The 20,064-nt window shown below is 41.2% G+C and overlaps 1 protein-coding gene across 2 annotated transcripts in view; it reads right to left on the reverse strand.

Annotated features, from left to right (window-relative positions):
- grb10b (growth factor receptor-bound protein 10b) overlaps positions 1-20,064 on the reverse strand; it is a 78,547-nt gene that overhangs the window by 57,715 nt on the left and 768 nt on the right. The window contains exons 2-3 of one of the 2 annotated variants that reach the window (XM_088084034.1): positions 18,989-19,097; positions 1,933-2,054 (exon numbers count right to left, since the gene is read on the reverse strand). In XM_088084034.1, the coding sequence (XP_087940160.1) occupies positions 1,933-1,983 (51 nt within the window). In that variant the 5' untranslated portion in view covers positions 1,984-2,054; positions 18,989-19,097. Of the gene's footprint in view, positions 1-1,932; positions 2,055-18,988; positions 19,244-20,064 lie in introns of those variants that run through there. The other variant, XM_042489627.2, reaches the window with a different exon arrangement.

A 20,064-nucleotide genomic window follows, 5' to 3' on the forward strand; every position in this document is an offset into this window, starting at 1 on the left:
CATATTCACTATGTCATGTGCTTGGTTTTGTTTTGCTATACTGGGGTTTAATCACTACTTTGAAGCTCACAACTGATTATCTTGATTAGCATGTCATTACATTTGGATGAGGTGAATTTCCTGTATCTTTTTGCATTATTATCAGGTGAGCTACAGTTAATCGCCCCACCCTGGAGCAGAAATACAGCACTGTTTGACAAGTGAAAAACACTTGTGTTTTAAGAAAAACTATTACTTTATAGTTATGTTTTTTAAATAACGCATTTTTCATTCAGATCCACTGAGGTAGCTGTTGAAAACTTGGACTTACTCCCGGAACATGAAATAGGATTTCCACTGCACCAGAAAAATACACTCAGTACAAAAGGTCCTAGTGTACGTGCTTGTGTTTGCATGTGTTTGTTTGTGTTTGAGTGTGAGTGAATGGGCTAACCATAGAATCAGAATGAAAAGAGCAGCCGTTACCTGGGGGTGTGTCATCCAAAAGATGCTTTTGTACCTCTGTTGGACCAACACTCTTTAACAGCCGCTGCCCCTGCAGCTCTTTGTGAATTCAATGTGTTCACAGTGGTGGAATGTTATGACCGTATCAGTGCCTTTCACACACTCTCTCCTGAGTACGGACTAAACTTAACAGGACCAACTATAACCAAAGGCCATTCTTTTATTCCCTTCTACAATTCATACATACCATATATACACTTAAAGCAAGACTTCACCCACAAAATGATCATTTGCATATCAGTTATTAACACCATGATATCTTGAATTCATGAAGAAAATTGAACGAAGAATCGAAAACTGGCGGAAATACTTGATGAATTGAAGTTATAGGGGTCCACGTTTAACAAGAGGAAAACTATATCAAAGTCTTGTTTATCCCTGTTTCATACTTTTTTCCAAAACACATGCATTTTTGCTAAACTTTACTATCTAAAACACTTCCACACAAGAGTGCGTCTGGGCAAGCGAGTGCCTTTAAACTGTGCATTCCATTTAGCTGAGTTAAAATGCAAATGCTTGCCCAGATGTGCTACTTTCTGTGCTTGAGACTGTTGATGTTTAAAAAAGTACTGAACTTACGACTGAGGTTACTGAGACTTGGCTTTTACTACATGACTTATATAAGAGTTTGCAAACAAATGTTTTCATACGGTTTTGCTGTTGTCAAACGTGCCCCCCATGACATCAATTCATCAAGAATCTTCTCAGATTTTGGACTCTTCGTTCATTGTGGAAGTTTGCAGGACTACCAAAGTTTTCTTCACGAATTCACCATAACACTGACTACATACATTGATACATACATGATTATTTAGTGGGGGAAGTAGTCTTTTAAGAGCATCTACAGGGCTGATGAAGAGAGGCTGGCAAAGGGTTGACTGTTGGCAAGGACCGTAGTGACCTGAATCCACACCCTCACTATTCCTTAGAATAATACCAAAATCTACATTGCCTCAAGTCCCTCTTGAATAGTTTATATTAGTTTTCCATGTAAAACACATAAATAATAAGGTGCCTGGTTTGTACAGGAAAGAGTTCGGATTTCATAATCTCATCCAGCTAAAATTTCCTAGAAGTCTCATTTATGAATTATGTTAGTCATGCATTCCCTGTAAGAAAACAAGCCCAATGCTGTGACCGGATCCAACATCATTTCATGAGGACACTGGCACATTTCTACTTTAGAAGTATCAGAATTCCTATTTAATAATGTTATTTTGGGTTAGGGATCTCAAACAGACATCCAGTGACACCAACTCTGTAGAATACCTTCTACTGACATCACAGTCTCGATTTGCACACTAAGTCTTGGCTGTTTCATTTCTAGTCTACAATGGCAACATTTCATTTCTACAAATACCAGGTGACCTGTTAGTCTAATTCTGCTTTCAGATAAGATTTCAACTAATCAAAAAAATTGCCATCTACCTGATAATTTGGATGATGCAGGAAATAATCCGGACATCCGGCCACAGCCATGTTTTGTGTGTCTCGGCTCTTCTGGACAATTTGCTCGGCTGGATCAGTTTTGATGCAAGATGGAGCAGAACCTGCGGAGGAAGAAGAGCAAACAAATGGAGGTTAGGGGGAGGGTGGGAAGGCCCAAGAGAGGAAGGATGAAGGAAGGAGAGGAGGATGACAGAGGGAAAGGAAGATGGAGGTTCTGAGTAGACAGATATAGCACAGAGCACTTCTTAACCCACATAGACCCACAGTAAACAACATCAACAAGCAACCGGGGAGGAACAGTTGTTGGTTATAGGTGTGAAGCAAAATAACTGCATCTTATTCAAAATCTATATTAGTGCTGATGTACCTCCTGTTGTACCAAAATTGTGATTTGTAACAGACTCCACATCTGAAAAACAAAGCTCTGCACTATGATAATATAATCATAATTATTTTATAAATGGACCAAAGAAAATTAACCTCTCGGTCACTGGATTTGCACCAGTTGAAATCAGGGGAAAGTGCATGAATCGGAGCCAAGACAAACTGTAATGGATTATATCTGGATGATAAAAGAGCTGATTTAACTTTGCACTGTTGCAAGTTTGCTCTAAAGAAGTTGTACATCTTATGCAAGTCTCTAGTATGGAGCCAGAAGACTCTAAAAATGAGATCCTTCCGTGTAGGTGTTGTCATTTAGAGTTCTCTGAATTATTTACCATTCTGACAATGACCCAACCATCAGTCTCGCCATAGTTCACCATGCTCCGACTGGTGCGGCCTTTGTAAATGAACAAAGCTGTGATAAAAGTTGCTACTCGGGGGGCTTTAAAGGTGTTCTTCTGCTCTATGAAGCCTCCCTCCCAGCCATCCTTGGGTCAAAACAACCACAAATTCAACAACATGGACTTTAGTCTATTTGAACTTCTTAAAGTGGGTATCCTATTAACCTCTTGGCACTGCTGCCGCTGAATAAACACCTGTAAACACTGACCCAAAAATACCCCGCAGGCACCTCTCCAGATCTTAAGTTAGACCCCCGGGTATATTTGGAGCCAAGTAGCTCAGGCTCATAACTATGATGGTCTTTTATGCAGCAGTTCATGACCCCGTGTTGGTATTTTAAAAATATGACCTGCCATTTTATAGACGGCTAATATTATCTCTTGTTTGCATTAGCGGTGGCGAGCGGGCTGCCCTTGTGGCTGTAGAGTGTGTATATGTGTGTGCACTTCTGCCTGTACATGTGTTTCTGTGAGCGTGTATGTATTCTATGTGGGCGTGTGTGTGTGTGTATGGATGTTTACATATGCTGTGCATGTGTGGCTGTGCATGGGTGTGTAAAGGCTCTATTTTTAGGCGTTTTCAGGGTCTTTGAGAAGGTCTACTTCTGTTTACAGAGCTGTGCGTCTCTGACAAGTCAGTATACAATGATAAGACCACTCTGCCCCAGTAGAGCCAAAGACCACATTGCACACTGGACACACCGTTAAATTGCAAAACCTTCTGGCAAAGGCGGTGCAAGCAAATTGACAACATGGCAGTAAATTGAAACAACAAACCAAACCAACACATGACAGCACCTACTGTAAGGAATGAGTTACACTTAAACTTCGTTGACTACGTCAGAAGGCCAAACTCTTTATAGCTCGGCTGTTTACATGAAAATAGCAAAAATGTGTTAAAAAAAAATAAAAAATAAAAACAAATAAGGGGAGTTTCAAAGATATGCTCAAACAATGCATACTTTCTAACCAATAACTGCTTCAGGGGTGACAGTCAGATTGTGGGAAAGTTATGGACATGGTCTGAGGCAATTTTGACATCAGAAATGTGCGGAGAAAGGGGGTCTCTGAAGCGTTTCCAATGAGCCCTTCAGACTGTAAGAAGAAAATTAGAGTAAAGATCACATAAAGACATCTATTTTAGTTGTAATGTGCTACAATCAAGTTAGTTAACTTTTTCATGACAGTCTTTGACATTTAATCAAACCTCCACCTTTTTCTTATTTAAACACTATGCAGGATTTTGCAGTTACTGTTTGTATCACTTGCAAAAGTGAAAGCCAACCCCAAATTCCCTATATTTGCGTTTTTTCCGCCCTGTGTCCACGATTTTCATAGCTTTCTCTTGGAAGCATGCTGCCATTAGTCTGCCACCTGGTCGCTACCTTTTTGTATACCATGCTGGTACTCAATTCTGATTGGCTGCAGGATATCCGTTAAAAACTGATAATGGACACCTAGTAAATTGTTCTGGTGAAATTGTCTGTTTCCTAAATTTATTAGCTGGCTATATAATAGCATAAGCTTGCATCTAAGTTACCATAGCAGCAGTTGTATCCATGATTCGTCCTACTTACTGGACAAGTTAATAGCGTGTCCATAAGAACCTTATGGGTGGGTCATGATTGTTCCTGGTATTAGATAATCCCTTCACAGAGGGGCCACCATTCATGCCTCAAGAGGGCCATTAATTCCTGATAATGGACACCTTGTTGTCACATTATCCCTTACATAAACGCCTGACCTCACCTGCATGCTGTGTCCAGGAACGTCCCAAACATAGCAAAATAAAAATAAAATAAGAAATAAAAGCAGTAGGTAGGGCCTTTTGCAAAAAGATACACCGCCACAAATTCCTGGTGGGGTTTGTATGAGTCTTTACATTTTTTTTACATTAGCATTTCTGCATGATGTACATTATATTGTCTATTGTGGCAGGCAGATATACACTTAACAATGGCCGCCATAAGTTAAGCATTTTCCCATCTATTCCAAGATGTATGTTATTTTGAAAATGAGATAACTAAAACTGTCACTTAGAGCTCTCCCTTTTAAATTTAGGGCTGTTCTTATTTTCATTTTCAAGAACCAAAAATGAAACAAGTTTAAAAACCTCCAAACTTGGGCTCACAAATAATGAACAAACCAATCTAAACCAATGAATGCAATCTAAACAAAGAGCTTGGCACCCCGATCACTGGGACTGCTGAAAGGGCTCGCTTGTAAAGTGTGTGTGTGTGTGTGTGTGTGTGTGTGTGTGTGTGTGTGTGTGTGCGTGTGCGCGTGTGCGCGTGCGTGTGTGCGTGTCTGTTATTGTGTCACTCCGTATGTGGCCCGGCCGGCCGACTGGCATGCAAGGACAGCTCGTCATTTACACATTATTTACAGACACACAGTTTACAACAAAAACAAAACAAATTAACATCAGCCTAAACTCTCTGAGCGGCCCCTCATTAGGCGCCACACACCGGCTGACTAGCTGCAGCTGAACATTATGTTTATTATATTTCAGGAGTCAGGCGATTGTGCAAGAGGGACAGCAGCAGATTTTAACTAACTACATAAGAAGCTAAACGAAATGCCTCACTGAAGCTTAGAGGAATACTTCATCCCCCCAAAAATCAGTTACTCACCCCGTGTTACACTGAATTCAGAAAGAAAACTCTTTTTCTAGCATGCCTCCACAGTAAACAAAGAATCCAAAAACTGAGAAGATTCTTGATAAATTCAAGTTAAGGGGGTCATTTCACAGCAGAAAACCTATATCAAAACACATGATTACAAACTTGCACAAAATTCGTGCAGCATAATCCAAGTCTCATTTGTCCAGTCGTATGCTAACCATATGCGCTACTCGTCCTTGGGTGACCGTGTTTATGTGGAAGTGTTTTAAATTGTAAGGTTTTAGGGAGAATGCATGTGTTTGGAGGAAAACAGAACATAACACTGGATAAATGTGACTTGGATTACATGGCTTACTGAGTTTGTAAATGGATGTTTTGACAATGTTTTGCTGTTGTTACACATGGACTCTTATGACTTCAATTCATCAAAAAAATCATTTTTGGATTCTTTTTTCACTCTGGAGGCATGCGAGAAATACAAAGTTTCTTCCCAAATTCAATATAACATGGGTTGTGTAACTGATAAACAAATGATCACTTGGGGGCTGAAGTATTTCTTTAAAACTTTATGAAAACTGCCCCTTTCATTGAGGATTAAATAATAGTTATTACCTACCAATGAATAGATGTGCAGCCTTTCAACATCACTGGTTTAAATTCTGCTTCATGTGTGCGTGATAAAAAACATGGGGAAAAGCTCAGGCGTTCCATGTAGCATTAAAATACCATGCAACCCAAGTTTCAAAGTGCTCATATGTGCCACAGTGACTCTCAGTGACATATTGACCAAACACACACGCACCTATGCTTAATTGCTCCCTGACACAATCAAAGCCATTCCAGTCCAGGGATTAGACCCTCTCAGAGCCCTTTGATTCGATTCTTTCCACTTGAACAGTGCACTGAAACTTAACCATCTCTGACCTTGACAGTGCAATTATCCGGACAGTGTCGCCGCACTAGAAAGGGGGACTTTGGGGTACGACGGCTGTACCCAGCGGTGAGGTGACTGCATCTGGATTAATTAAAGTGATTTTTGCACAAACTTGCATGAGGGGGAATGTTAGCTTGCGGACTTCAAACGCAAGGGCCTTAATAATTCCTATCGTGCGTCATAAAGCCTTTCCAGCACTATCCAGGGTAAAACTTCACAGCCAATACACGACACCCTAACAGGTGCTCTGGCTCTTAAGTTTTACTACCATCCAACTGATGTTGTGGGAAATATTGGTGTGCGACTAATATTATCTCAGAAAGGTCCATGCTGATGGTTTTAACCCACAACCTACAACTCTCTGTAAATGATGTAACTCAATCTGAGAGATGAGCATAATGCAAACATGATCACATTTAATTGTTAGTTATTCCGTTTATTATTTTCTTGATTAATATATTCATTGTTTTGTTAATAAAATGTCAGAAAATTGTGAAACAGGCCATTTGAAATTTCTCAGAGCCTGAAGTGATATTTCCAAATGGTGTTTTATCTGTTCTTCAGTCCAAACATCCAAAGCTATTCAGTAAATTCTCATGTATGACCAAGAAAATCATAAATTTCTCACATTTATGAAGCGTGAAACCAGCAAATGTTTGGCTTTTCTGCTTAAAAAATATTACCACAATAATTATTCCATTATCAAAACAGTTGCAAATTAATTTTCTGTTGATCGACTTATCAACTGATCTCGCAGCTCAAACGATCTTTGTAAAAAAGAAGAAATTATTCTCCACTGTCAAAGCTCTAAGTGTCATACATCTGAGTTTCACACAAACACACCTTAAAGACAGCTTCTAACTGCTTTTCCTCATGATGCCAATGTGATAATAATGACAATGACTATGATGAAGTCACAAAGTCTCTCTGCTGCCAAGATCACAGCAGATCCCTCAAAAGATTCACCCTTCAGAAAAATGTCAGCAGCAATGTAGTGATATGGATTTGTACTTTATGAGCTAGAATATGCAATGTTATCGCCCGAGCCAATAAGCCATAAAAATCCTCAAAAATTTCATGTAAATGTAATAGTGTTAGTGCATGTATGAACCTACAACAAACGTCCTATAAAATGAGTCACCATTGTTGTAAAACTTGACTTCTGCTGTTAGTAAAAATATACACTTTGACCTCTGATTGTAACACACTGTACAGGACACTGCAACACGTTAACGATGAGTCATAACTACAGCGAAACTAAACAATCATGGCCTTTGCCCCGTCTGTATTTCCTCTGAGTTCTGTAAAAACAATCAACAGATGCAGCAGTAAGTGGAACACCGTAGCTGCTCTGGTTCACGTACTGGTGGGCCAGCGTGCTTAGTCAGTCTAGCGGTTAATGTGCTGATATGTGCTCGCGTCTCAAGGGTCCAGCTTTAACATCCAAAGGTGATAAGCCCCGCAGAGAAGCCAAAGGCGAGGCCTGGGATCACCAGAGCCCTGGGCTATTTAAAGTAAAGCCTAATTGAAACAGTAGAAACATTTCCCTGAACAGTTCTCCTCTTTTACACGGCGGCGGATCAGCGGCTGACCGGATCACCAGACCAAAGATGGATGTTAAGGACTGGACTTTGCAGGACCGTGCATCTGTTTGCAACCTATACCATGACAGTAAATCTGGCATACAAGGCAAATGTACAGATCCAAAAACGAAGAAGGGGATGCAATGCACCAAAAAACAACTTTCGGACACACTTTCGCAAATGATAAATATACATCTAGAATCATGTATATCAACTCTCATTATGGTTTTAAATAGTCATTACTTGTTTAGGCCACAACTTCCTCTCATATTAAATAACAGGGTCATTAGGTTTTTACCCTCCTTAAGCATTTCAAAGGAGTCAAATAAAAATACCTATAGTGGGAAATGGAAATATTAAACTTTTAACCTCTCAAACTGTACGTAGGCCAAACCTGAAATAAATGAGTGTCTTGTGAGCTGCACTGCCAAACACAAGCTGTAAACTAAGGAGTTGGCTTGATTTTTTTTTAACCTGCTTGCCTGCCTGTTGGTCTGGTTTGTCTGTCTCAACTGTCAACCTGTCTGTCTCTTGGGTTTGCATTTGTGATTCTCTGTCTGTGTTCCTGCTTGGCTTTTTGCCAGTCTGTCAGTCTGTTTGCCATCTACTCATTATCTATACCTGCCTGCCAGCATTCACTGCTCTAAATGTATATTCCTGTCCTTTCCTAATTGGGGAAAACATTCTAAATAGTGCAGGTTATTTATAGCGGGGCATCCAAGAAACATACTGTGGAATAAACTTGTGCAGTCTATGAGTCTACTTTGATGCTGGAGGAGCTCTGTTACAGTTTGTAAAAACACATTTATTAATATAGCAGGAAAGAAGGTCTCCAACTTTAAATCTTCCTCCAATATTCAGTGTTACTGAATAAAATCAAATATGTGCCACGTGGCTTCGGTATTGAAGGATCATGTGTAACCAAAGCTATTAATGAACCAAGACAGATGGAGTACAATAGAAACGTTGTACTACAGCATCTGTGTTGTGTAACTTGTTGGAACATAAATGTCTGAATTCAGCGTAACAGGGTTTCAAATATGCAGCATGCACTGATGCATGCAGGGTAAGATTTGCAGAATCATAAACCCGTCTCTAATGTGGAGCGAGCAGCAACCGTTGAGGCTGAAAATTGCCGAAACATGCAGTTCCTAAGATGGCCACTTGAAGCTGGCTCCACCAGTGATTAAACCCCATAGACCCCTTTGTTAAAATGCCCGACTTCACAGCAGAAATAAACATGTTTTGCCTGGGACAAGAGACATTTCAAAATGAATGAAAACTGGAATTGGAGTAGAAAAGCAGCTGTTTGCAGGTAACTCATGCTGGTAATTAATGTACACAAATAGCAAACAGCGAGGTCTGAGAAGAGGTCGAGATCAACAGCCATTTAACAGGGATGGTAAATGATTGTTTTTGACATGTTGTGCCATTATTATTGCTTAGAAAGTGCTGCTGATGCAGATTTTTTATGTCACACTAGAGGCCTCCTTTGCTTCTGGGATGCTGGCATGCTGTCTAAACTTGCACACTAGAGCAGAATGATGCTGCTGTTGTCTGGTTCTGTGTAAAAACGCAAAGCCGGACCTCTTCGCGACCCTATAGCACCATTTCAGTGTAAAAGCCTTATGAGTCAGATCCACCCCTCGCTCCTCCCAAGCTTCACCCTCTCGTCCAAATATGATATGAATACTTGCGACATGCATCTCTAGAATGGGCCTTTGGGCAAAAATAGCACCAGTAACAATAATGAGGCATTCACTCTCAAATCAGATAATTTAGGAGGGTTTTTTTCCCATCAAACCTGTCCCAAATAGAGAGCACAGAGCCCCTGTGGTTACATTTGAAATTGATTAAACCTGTTTCATCCACAGACTAAATCCCAAGAACACTCAATGGTAGCATCTGTACAGCTCAGCTGTGCAGCTGTGTCAACTACGTTCCCTGTGTATAGAATTGTAAAATATGTTCATCCCAGTCAACTTGACTTCAGCTGATTGGACTGGACACAGCTTAACACAGGGCTGCTCAGCTCGGCTCAGTCATCTTTGGAATGCAGAGAGCACATTCTTTCCATATAGGGCACTAAAAAAAACGTGTGCAATATAGCCAACCCCGACCTCACAAAATGGCACGCATTGATTTGTGGGCCAGCCAGGGAGAGGGTGGAGGGTGCTGAAAGAAAGTGGGGAACATATGGCAGAAAATGTCAGTGTGTGCATGCATACAAAATACTAACAAAACACACACTGATTGTAAGCTTCCTACTTAGGTATCATGAGGTCAAAAGGGCACTTTTTTACGCTTCTAGAGGTTAGGTCGTGTCAGGGAACAATTGTTTTATGTCCTACACCCTGGGGTAGAGGTCCGCACGGGTTGTTTTTTTCTATCACACACCCAACTGCTCCTGCAGGATTTCTGATTATACGGCCCGCTAATGCAGATGCACCATCCCACCGGCTCCTGTAGGGGTCTGATCATCCTCTGAGCACATTAGTAATACTAAATTCTGTGTGCCTGACCTGACAAGGAAACTGTGCGTAAAGCGTAATGACGTTTTCATGAGAAATGCTAACAGGGATGCTTAATAAGCCACATTTATAGGTGGTGATCTAAAACAATGTCATTAAAAGTAAAGAGTTAAGCTTCAGCTTGAGGCACAGTGAAGGTTAGAAGGGAAGAAGAGTATAGATCATATCTGGTTCTACTGGAATTTCCTCGACTCATATGATTTCCTAGAAGGCTGCATATAGTATCTTGGAAGACGGTGCATTTACATACAAGGTTAAGCCCAATAATAAACAGTTTCTCATATTTTCATATATGAAATTTCATCCTGTGGTGATAACAACGCTGACGGCACAAGAATGAATATGTCCCACGCCCGCCGCATTTGTGTTGGGTCCCTGTGTGATTTTTGGAATCCCACTGCAGCTCGGGGCGTCACTGAGACAGACAGTGCAGCTGGAACAAGCTCGACATCACTTATCTTCAAATGGAAGTGTCAAAGGCCCCAAGAGAGTCACTACTGCGCCTTGGGGGAGCAGAGAGCATGAGCGTGTCTTCAACTATGATTTAAAGTGGATCTTAACTGTCTGGGTTTGTCATAATTCTTTTAAGAAGTCAGAAAACACAAGAAAGTTACCCCTTCCATTGATGAATGTCCTACAGTCCAACTCCAAACGGTTCCCTACATCTTTAGGTTGTCAGGAAGGTGAGAAAGTAGCATTTTAAGGAATGTTTGCAGCAGAATTAAAAAGTACACTGTGGCTTTTATAATACATCCATGGTTTATACACAAGAGTAGCACTACCTGAAAAAGAGACAACTGTGCTGATAAGACAAGGGCTGAGGTATATGTATCTCCATTAAGAAGACGGCTTTTTAGCTGGCAGCTGGCACTTATGACTTGATGCAACTCTAGCTATAAATTTGATACATTTTCAGTCAACACCCACAGCTAGTTGAGAGCAGCCATTCCTATAATCTCAACAGACCAATCACAGGTGAAATGAGTCGTGAAGGATGATAGAGGATAGCCGGGTGACAGAACAGATGCTCCTCGTCTTACACTGGTTGTTGTCATGTGTATAGGAACATAAATTTAACCATCTGAAACCTGAACATGTTTTTTTTTTTGTTGTTGTTGTTTTTTAAAACACGAGAGGTCGACAAACAACTTCACAAGAAATAGCCCAAAAATTAGCAAGAAATTAGTAAAAGAAGTTTAAAAAAAGACCTCACGAAAAATCTGAAAATAAATAAATAAATGTTTTTTCTTTTTTCTGTAACATATATATAGTTTTCTGGACATTTTTTTCTCATTTTCGATAATATGTTATTATAAAGATAGGATCATTCAGATCATTTTTTGTCACCTTTTACCAATTTTTGGGTTTGTTTTGTTTTTGCAGGACATTTCTTACTAAGTTGCTCATTATGTTTTTCCCATGTTTTTGAAGGTTTCAGAGGTTCAAATGTGTGAAAGGCATCTGAACGCAGCACAACAAAACTGATGTTAATGCACGTGTTTAAGGCTTTAAGCTGCTCTAATCAATATTATTGTGTTAGCAATGGGTCAGTTGACTATGTGTTAATGTGACAGCAGTCATGAGTTGTGACTACAGCCCAGAGAATTATCCTTTGATTCTGTAGTTTCCCTCAGCTTTTTAGCATCTACCAGCTAAACATTTGGTTAAACAGCCTTAGGGCAGCTTGACTGTTATGATTCACTCCCACAGCTGCAGGTCCCTGACACTGGACACACCCCTCTCTCAAGTGCCACACCCAAAGCATCCCTATCCCCTGATTCCCACTGTTAACCCATGCTGCACTGTACCGCAACAGCTACCTCCCTCTCTTGCAAACCCTCTCTCAGCCCCTCCCCTCCTATCCAGCCCTTACTCTCATCCTGCCCCGCTCCAGTTCAGAACATAAACAGTGTCTTAATTCAAGAAATGGCACAGATCCAACTCGGTGTCTGGGGACCTGTGGAGAGCCCATTGAAGTGAATGTACTGACCTTAACCCAACCCCTACAGAGGAGAGGTCAATTATTCTACTGTATATGTTTAAACTAGCCAGACGTCTTAAGTGAGAATATTTAGCCTGACGCTGTGAGTTATCAAAACTTTGTATGTAAGGGGCAACCTATAGAAATGTGCTATGTGAGACGTGGGGTGGTGTGGGTGGAAAGATAAGTTGTCTGTATTGGGTGCTGTGGGCTGGAGATTCCCCCCATAATTCCTACCAGCCTTTGGCTCTGTTATTATATTGTGTGTGTTTTTATAAGTGCAACTGACAATCATCTTGAGCTCTGACCTAAAAATTATCTAGTCAAGTCATTACAGTGAAGTAGAATAAGGAATCTGAAAATGATCAAAGCGTTAGAATTTGCTGTAAGCACTGTAAAGTATGATATTACGCTAACAAACAGCACTAACCACTCATCAAAACTTCTGGTATTCCAGATAACTCTCAAATAATTCCAATTATGAACTTTCAGGCTTCTCAAATGAGCTTGCCAGAGTATAGGAGTGTACGTGGTTGTGTGTGTGGGCTGGCTGTTGTTTCTGCAGCAATGCAACACTGAAAGACGGGAGAGAGAGTCGAACAGAGCATCTCTGTCTTCTGTTTTAATCAGCAGATTAGATGGTAGTCACTCCTCACTGGATGTGCTTGTTGCACATGTTGATTAGTCATTAATTGGCAGCTTTCATTATTTGAGAGCAGCAGCGTAAAGTGGGGCTATAAGAGAGGGCCTGATGTCATGCCGGGGGAGGCTGAATAGCACCAGTCTATGAGAGAAAGGCCTTTTGGAAACATGGACAGTGCCTAATTGGATGAGGATTTCATTGGGCTGCTTGGGAGAACCAGTCTTATGCAATGGCATAGATGAATGGACGGAGCTTGGGAGCAATTGTGCTTGTGCACAAGTTGCCTGTAATGGTGGCCCCAGAGGGCTACGTTAGATGGATTCACCTTCTCATGACACCATCTTAACTACACCTGTTGGTTGCACATAACCTCTTCAAATGACTGATGCTGTATAAAACACAGAACTGTCACACCCGAGAAGTATAGTTCAGAGAAGTATAAAGCTGTCTTGTGGCTAGAGCTGCAATGATTAATTGGTAGGTCAATCAAAGGAAAATTAATCACCAACTATCTTAATAATCAATTTGCTTCAGTCATTTTTCAAGCAAAACATATCAAATATTTGCTCATTTCAAAAGTGAAAATTCACCATTATTCTTTGTGATTTATAAGAAGAATAAAGTCTTTGATTTTTTGGCTGTTGGTTAAACAAAAGAAGCAAACTGAAGATGTCACATTGGGTTCTAGGAAATTGTGATAAGCATTTTTCACAATTTTTTGACATTTTATAGACTAAACCATTAACCAATTAATAGTGAAACACTGGCCAATAATGAGAATAATCATTAGTTGCAGCCCTAGTTATGGTATGGCATCATTTTCATCTCTAACAAAAGGAAACATTACACCCAAATAAAACTGACCATGTAGGTAAAGCATTTAACTGGTATCAGAAAAGGAGTTTTATGTGACCACTTGTGGGGAAAGGGGAACAGGATTTACTCTTAGGAATGCTAACAAACTGACTGAAAAAAAAAATCATATTAAGAAGGACTTAACGAAAGTCCTATTCCTAAGTACCAAAGTACACCACTCTAAGCCCTGATCGCTTCTAAGTCTGGGTATAATACGAGAAAACCAGAGGGTGGAAAATGCAATTATGTACGATAAAAAATACATGCATACCGGGTCAGAAGTGCTACATTCAGAGCGTGAGAGGGAATCAGAGTGCGGTTTAGGGACAGTGCTATAATTCAAGAACAGATAAATGCCTGTATTGTTCTGAGGTTTCACACTGGGATTTTTTTCTGGGGGGAGAAAAGCTCTTTTTGTCTGTAATCGTATGGTACATCTACCAAAGCCAACTAACCGTGGTTTGTTTTGATTTTGCATTGCAGATTTCAGCTGGTACAGTGAGACACAGATCAACAGACAGAGACAGACAGAGATATGGGAGAGAACCTAGGAGAGAGAGGCGAGCCGAAGGAAGAGGGGGGCAGACAATGGGGCAGACAGATGGACAAAGAGACAAAGATAAACTGAGGGATGACAGACATCTAGAGATAAAAGCAAGAGAACATGAGAGCGGGGGTGAAAATAGTGTAGGACATATAAGAGATTTTTTTTTCTGACACATCGCCATGCATCCATACCACATTACCCACCCGAGCATGTGGTCCCTCAGGTGTTCAGTTACCTTCAGAATAAAGGCAACATTCTTGCCTCTCACGCAGGCTTGGGTTTCAGCCACATTTGGACCAACACCAGACAGTGAGAAACTCAATCCACTGTACACTTTGGTGGTTAGACAAGCAAGCATTGCATCACCTTCGGTCACATGTGGAAAGCGGTGAGAAACGGGTCCGTATAGGTCCATATTTACAGTATGGGGGAGGAGGAAGAATAATACCACAAAGTTTTTCCTCTGGCAAGAGTCTAGGTTCTTAGAAATGACTCGGTACAAGGCAGAACATGATTACTCGGTGGTTGAGATACCAAGTACATAAAACATTAATTGGGCTGTAATGTCAACAATAAGTGGTCCCATGAATCTTAGGGACTTTTAAGTTGTGGTTAAGGACCAATTTAAACAACCAAATGTAAAAGTTTGTAGCTTGTTTTAAGGCCAAACCCCAATGTAGAACATTTTAAGTGAAGAGCATCTAGAAATGATGCCTGATTATGCAAGAGAACAAACTTAACCTTTAGCCAAAAACAAATAGCAGTTCCTAACATTTCTGGATAACTTTTTGACCACTGACAGCCCAGCTGAGTCTTTTGGTACAGCTGGTAAAGTTGCTCCACTTTTAGATCCAGGCAGAGTCAGTCGACTGATATGAACTGTGCTGTGGTCCCCCAGCAGGCCTGGGTTAATGGTGTCATGACATCAGGGAGAGGGTATTAACAGTGTATAAGCCTAGACTAACCAGTGCTGAATGACTGCTGGCTGACGCAAGACCCAATGGAATGCTGCCTGGAGCACGACCACAGGCTCTTATACCACCAATACCAGCTAATAGGATATCTCTGCCGCTTTTCCCCACGGATGGCAGCTGAAACTATATGCATACAAGCAGAAGCACAAGGGGGGCTCTCCGACCTTATGTGCATTTGCAGATCAAGAAAAGTGCTTATGTTTAAAATGAGGCTCAGGTTTTAGTTATGCAACAAATCTCTGGGGTGATCCCTGCCAAGAACACAGTATTTCAATCAAAAACCAACGGAGCATGAGCAGCACAACCAAACGTGTTTTAGATTCTCAGGAGTTTCTAGAAAGACCAAACAGGTCCTACAGCGAGTTGAGTATAGCTTATTGTAAGTATAATTATGCGCAATATGTGCAGTCAGCAGCCTTTTGGCAGGCTGTCGTCTTGCAGAGTTCATGCCCCGTCATGCCTGTGCTTACTGAGCATGGACTTGAAATAGCAGAACTGGTGCTGAGGGGGTGAAAGAAACCGCAGCAAGAGCGGTTGCCATGTGCACAGAGATGTGACCACAACATAATTAAATGAAAGAAAGCAGGAAATAATGGGCAGGGGCAAGGAAGAGAAGAAATCCTCTTTGGCTTTGAATGGGAGAGTGTCAAAAAAATGACATGCTTGAAAAGACACAACTATAGCATGAAGCAGACTGTATGTAGCAGCAGCCACGTGATCAGACTACTGCATATTCAACCACACTTTAGAGGTTAACATGCAGAGGGCTGTGCATGTGTGCAGTATCCAAAGTACTGCAGTGTGGGTTGCCAAGTTGAGTGGAATATCAGTGGTTGGCCAGATCATGTGTTTTACTTCGGTGACTCCAGAAAGGTTGCTGACTGGGCTTTGCTTGCCTTCATTCTGATGGTATGTTAAGGGCTACATCTAAGACACAACACTGCATCTAAGTATACAGGGTTTTGATTAATCCAATAATAATGTGTACACTCAAAACCACCAGACACAATATCAAGACATGCTTACAGATTGGTTTTGTCCAGTATTTTCCTAATCACAGAGGTCCCACTAGGGCCAGTCAATATATTGACATTATATCAACATCATGATATGAGACTAGATATAGATTTTGTATAACATAATATAATACAGTAAAATGTTGTAATTTTCTGAGCTAACCAGACTGTTTTAGCTGTTGTATCAACATTATTTATGATTATTTATCAAAAATCACAATGTGTAAATATCGATAGAGATATTTGGACAAAAATATTGTGATATTTGATGTTACCTAGGGTCCAACAATATTTGTCTATATTGTCAGACCTTAGGTCCCACCTATGGAGATGGAAGATCAACATCTCTATCTTCATAGTTGACAAACCCCAAATTTTTTAACACTTGGGACGCACTGTTATCTAAAGATTTCAACAAGTTTGTCTCTTAAAAATGTACACTGACAGAACAGATTTGGGATGCATTACCAACAAAATCTCACCATGTGCATCAGTCCCTATGTGCACTTCCTTCCAGTCTAACCTCACATTCCCAGTGAGAGCCCTGATCTGCATTCAAAACACACGGGCCGACGTCGATAGTTCCCAGAAACAGAATCATAAATTTGGGTGGTTATGCAACCTTCTGCAGAGACCACATGCAGCCAATAAAGGAATTGATTTGGAATAGAGCCCAAATGACAGAGCTGATTAGGCTATCTATGAAGAGTTGCCTTGTCAAGACCTTTACACATAAAGCTAGATTAGATAAAGATCAGGCTCTCTCCCACTCACGTACCCTTTCTATTAGAGTTACCATCATTACACAGAGTTTCTCAAAGTAATCTATAACTGAGAGAAAATACTGTAATATTGAGTGGATACATAAGTTGTGGAAGGCTTTTAAAACAAACATCACAGTGAAACAATAAAGGAGTGGTGCACTACAGCTAGTACCAGTATGTTTACATGCACAGTTAAGTCGAGCTATGGTTACAGCTTGATAAGGCCATTTAATTGGACTAATGTCCTTGTCCCAGTATACAAGTACTTTGGGAGAACTAATTTTATTACTGGAAGTATGCCCTGCTCCCCCACGCTAGGTGGCAATGTGCCCCCTTTCGGCTATCTGCTATTGGACCTTCTTCCGATTGACCTATCACGTCACATGTCAAACAAGTTGGCAAACAGGAAACAAGTTGCATGTCGAATGGTAAAAACAAGGATAACTTTTCGTCACTGTACATTTCATACTCAACCCATGACTTTTTACCTTCTTCTAGTTTTGTTTTCTGCCCTTCTTCTTCTTCTTTTGTTTTTCTCAGCTTTCTTCTATGAATTTATGCACTTTGATTTCCAGGTCAAAGCCCAGCGTAGCAACTAGGAGTATGCGCAGAACACCTAGGCTAGTTCAAGTGCGGTTGAGGTGTATACATAACGGGGGGAAATTGATTTCCAAACTAATTGTCTCAGAGCGCTAGTCTGACTTTCAGAAATTCGATTTAGTAGATTGTAAGTCGGACTAACATTTATATGTATTGGGGGTCAAATTTTAGCCGGACTAAAATAATAATTCAACTTTTTCTAACATCATGTAAACAAACAGAGTGTGCTTTAACTGAATTTAGTAAAAACTTTAAGTTGAATGAGTTGGCCGGGGATTCGTAAAGATTTTTACATCAAGCAACCCACATCACGGAGCCCAATTTGATAAGACTTCCCAGCACACTCCCTGAGGGAGCGCTGTTATTGATGAAGTCCTGCAGACCTGCTTAACAAGTGCACTGATAACACTTTTTACAGTCAGCTCAGGAATAAAAAAAACTCTTCCGCTTACTGTGTTAAGGTATGGTGGCTCTGAAAACTGATTCAATTCCTCACTTTACTTAGTAGGGACCCCCTGGAGCCCATCCAAGGACCACATGGGGGACCTCAGAGCCAACTTTGGAAACCGCTGCAGAAGGGCTCCATGAGTATCCCTGGGAAAACGCCTCTTTCTCCCCCTCCCCACCCCCAAAGCAAATGCTGCCAAAAGGATAAGGCGATAAGGCGAGACTGGCGAAACTCTCACAGTTGAGTTGGGTTGGAGGGTGTGGGGGTCAGCGCGGGGAACTGGAGTCCTACTGGATAGAAAGTAGGCTTTGGGCCACTGTAGACTGCTGTTACGCAATCGTAAACAGGCAGGCTGTTGGGATCAAAATACTGTTCCCCAAGAGACAGCAGGACACAGTAAAGGTTGGGAAAGGTGCAGAAAAATGCACGAGATTCGGCAGCTTTTTGGTTCGCGCACTATAACCCGGAACAGGCTAACGGTGGGAATACAGTAAAGTGAATAAATGCAACAGCCCGCTCCGATGAATAAACTTGTTTTCAAACTTCAATGACTGGCTTGTCAGAGAGGAAGGCATGGACACAGGTCCCGCTGCACGCACATGTGTTCCGAAAACCCGCAAAACAGCGCGTGTCAACACGACAGCACGTTAAACTTTTATTACACGCTGCCCACACTCTCCGCGGACTTTTTTCACTATCCCCCCACGAGGAGCACGAGAGCAGCGTCTTCATCCGGTAACATGCACTCACCTTCCAGCCAGTTGAGGCAGGCTGCGACCCGCAGAGACAAACAAGCAGTGAAGAGATGAAGGGACAGTCGGCGGCGTTGGATCAGGACACGGTGGTCAACATTCCCGGACTGGACAGATAGACAGAGGCAAGAAGAAGAGATGGAGGAGGAGGAGGCGAAAACAGTGGCCGCAAAGACTGCAGGCAGCTCATCTCATGCGGCCGGGGAGGACACACACACATACACGTACGCGCATACAAACACACACACACACACACACACACACACACACACCACACGCTCGCAAACAACTCCTCCCCCCCCAGAGGAGGCCACGCCCATCACCGAGGGGTGATTAATGCGGCGTTCATGTCTTATGGGAATAAGGGCGTGTTCAGAGCACTCCGCTGTTTTTTGAAGAGCTGCATCACTGAGTGAGTGTGTGCTGTTCACAAAACACACAGAGGAGCTGTAGCCTGTCTGTATTTTAAAGTGAATCAAGACGAATAAAAGAGGGCGAAGTGTATAAATTGGCTTATACAATATTTTTACAAGCTTGTGAAGTCAAGCATCCTAGTATGGGATACTTTCGGTAGATTACTAAGAAAACCACCTAATATTGTACAGATTAACAGTGTTACTCTTATTACGTGCTATAGTTCTAGAATTTTATACAAAAAAATACATTGTTGAGTAAAATAATTCAGAAACTTTGGACCTTCAAAGATATGGACTATCTCGACTTCACTCCGATGCCATGTTTAGGTACTATGGGACAACTGGTAAGGTAAAATGGGACAGTCATGTTAGTTTGTTTTTACAGTGGTTAAATTAATTCATCATCAATTCATTAAAAAAATAATGTAGCCTGTGGCTATCCATTAAAATAAGTCATTTTTTTTCTGCCATGCTTTTCCTGTTATTTTGTTGCCTGTTTCCTGGGTGCGATATTGTCTACAATGGACATTCATTCATGTGTAACAATTATGACTAGTTTTGGAGTACTGTGGCTGACACGGAGTCACATCATATTTAATATTTTTTAAGAGACAAAACACTTAAAATGTCTGAAATGTGACAGGGTGGCACACATTAG

The sequence above is a fragment of the Plectropomus leopardus genome, chromosome 11 (genome assembly GCF_026936395.1).
Source record: "Plectropomus leopardus strain MGB_pleo_1.0 chromosome 11, ASM2693639v1, whole genome shotgun sequence".
In the NCBI taxonomy this organism is placed as follows: Eukaryota; Metazoa; Chordata; class Actinopteri; order Perciformes; family Serranidae; genus Plectropomus; species Plectropomus leopardus.